Here is a 2,170-nt window from a genome sequence, read left to right on the forward strand (position 1 = left end):
GCTTCCAAACTGTCAAGGTCATTCCTGTTCTATATGGGAGTAATAAGAAAATTATATGGGCAAGACACCAATGGAATGTTTTATATTAGGATAAACGAGTATTTGAGGAACCTACTTATCACAAATCTCTTTTTATTCAGTGGTTTTCATTATTTTATATCAGCTGCATTTTCTCTGGCACATTTTTCCTTTACAACAAATGCTCATATACTGCAAACATTTGATTATAGAGCTTAAGAAAAAAACATTCTTGTCAGACAAATAAACTGCATCACCAGTTTCTTTAGCCGCATCTGTTTTCTTTAATGAAACATATTTTCCTGTAGAAATGCTGCCTTAAAAATCATGACCACACTAATTATCTATGGCAAGCACATCTTCCTCAACTAATGACAGCTCGAGCATATTATCGTTTGCACCAGACTTCATTCTGAAATTGAAAGACCCATAGAGCTTGGCAGACTCCTTGGAGGATGCAAACCTGCTCCTCCGGTACAGCTCCCCTTTCCACATGGACATCATCAGCAGGCTGGAGAGCACCACTCCCCCCAGGGTTAAGAGACACAACCCAGCAATAACACAGCGGTCCAAGTGAGCCCCGATCCTAGCGCTCTCATTCTCCAGCCTCTCCATCTCCCGGGCAGCCACGGTGTTGGGATCCACAGTCACGTCTCTGGGTACCACGTAGGAAATGATCACCAGCAAAATGCCACTAACCAAGAATAAAATGGCACTAATGAACCCATAGTCCACAGATTTCCCGGCCGCCGCCTCCGAGGCAGCGTCGTCCTCCTCGGAGACCACGGAAGGAGAATCGTGCACCCACTCAGGCGGCAGCTCCCTGCAGGAATGCTGCTGCAGAGGGGCATCCTGGCAGCGGCTGTCTGCAGGACTGGGGGCACTTCTTGCATGCTCCAGGTTTACATTTTCGTCCACATAGGTGAATGATGTCTCCAGTTCTTGGGCACAGCAGCAGGCTTTCTTCTTCCCTCCGTCCTCTTCCCCGGGCAAGCGCTCGGGCGGGTGGCAGGGCTGGGAGGTGCCAGGCGGTGCAGGGTGGTCCCGGGGCGAGGCAGCTGGGGGGTAGGGCTGGGGTGCCAGGGGGGGCTCAGCCACAGGGCCCCTCTGCAAGGGCTTGCAGTGCTTTTCGCAGCGCAGGGCTGCCACGGCAGAGGCTGCTCTGGGGTCCACCTCACCCCCCTCCTGCTGCTGCTGCTCGCAGGGAGGGGGGGGCAGGCTCCAGGCGGCAGCGGTGCCCAGGGGCACCTGCCTGCTCTCCTCGGACAGGTAGAGAAGCTCCATGCAAGCCATCGACCTGGTCCTGGCAAGCCCCGACTCCTGGGCTACCGCATCCTTCAGCAGACGCTGCCCCTGACCCGCTGAAACGGCTTCGCGGTACCGGAGCTGCTGTATCCCAGAAATCTTCTACTCTTTCACCAACGTTTTGTTAGGGACATGGCTTGTGTCGGCTGTTAAATGATTAAACAAATCCTCTCTGACATTCATTTCTTTTCGGTCTGCAAATGAAACAGCAGAGGGGAAAACAACAACAACAACAACAAAACCAAACCCGACAACCTTGTGATGATACATTAATAAACCAAAGAGAAGATAACGCAAACGCAATACATCAGTCTTCCTCTCAACTGTTCGAGGGGAGATGGCAAACACGATTGTTTTAACCACGCATTTAAAACTGCAATCCTCTTGCAGATCCAAAATCTACTAGGGAGTCTAATCAACCTTTGACACCAATATCCAATTAAGGCGGTAAGTCATCTACAGAGCACAGGATAACCACAATAACGGTGTAAAATGTCAGGGAAACGAGATGTTTCTTCTTTTAGAAGCAAGTAACTTCCCCACCCCCCTCCAAATAAATAATTCTTAACTCAGATTCACAGGCTAATTAGAAAGAAATACGCAAATCCCATGTAGCTCAATAATCCAGGATCTGTATTCTCTGGTGGAAATCTGATAATCCTATGGGAAAAGCAGTGCTTTCCTATAGCTGATCTCCCGTTCGATTAAGAGCTCTCGGAATGAAATTATGCCTCAAAGACTGATGACTCAAAGACGGAGATTACTTCTCATCTGCAATTAATTCGTTATTACCCTCTTCTTCTGCGCCCCACCCCCCTCGAGGCCGAATGCCCAGTGTCATCAGGAA

At 49.4% G+C, this 2,170-nt stretch overlaps 1 protein-coding gene across 1 annotated transcript; it reads right to left on the minus strand.

The window, feature by feature from the left end:
• Positions 1-354: 354 nt before the first annotated feature.
• TMEM74 (transmembrane protein 74) lies at positions 355-1,311 on the minus strand. Its single transcript, XM_086465950.1, has one exon. The coding sequence runs from the start codon at positions 1,309-1,311 to the stop codon at positions 355-357; it is 957 nt and encodes a 318-aa protein (XP_086322076.1).
• Positions 1,312-2,170: the final 859 nt, after the last annotated feature.

Source organism: Leptosomus discolor, chromosome 5, assembly GCF_034619465.1.
Source record: "Leptosomus discolor isolate bLepDis1 chromosome 5, bLepDis1.hap2, whole genome shotgun sequence".
NCBI classification, from domain to species: domain Eukaryota; kingdom Metazoa; phylum Chordata; class Aves; order Leptosomiformes; family Leptosomidae; genus Leptosomus; species Leptosomus discolor.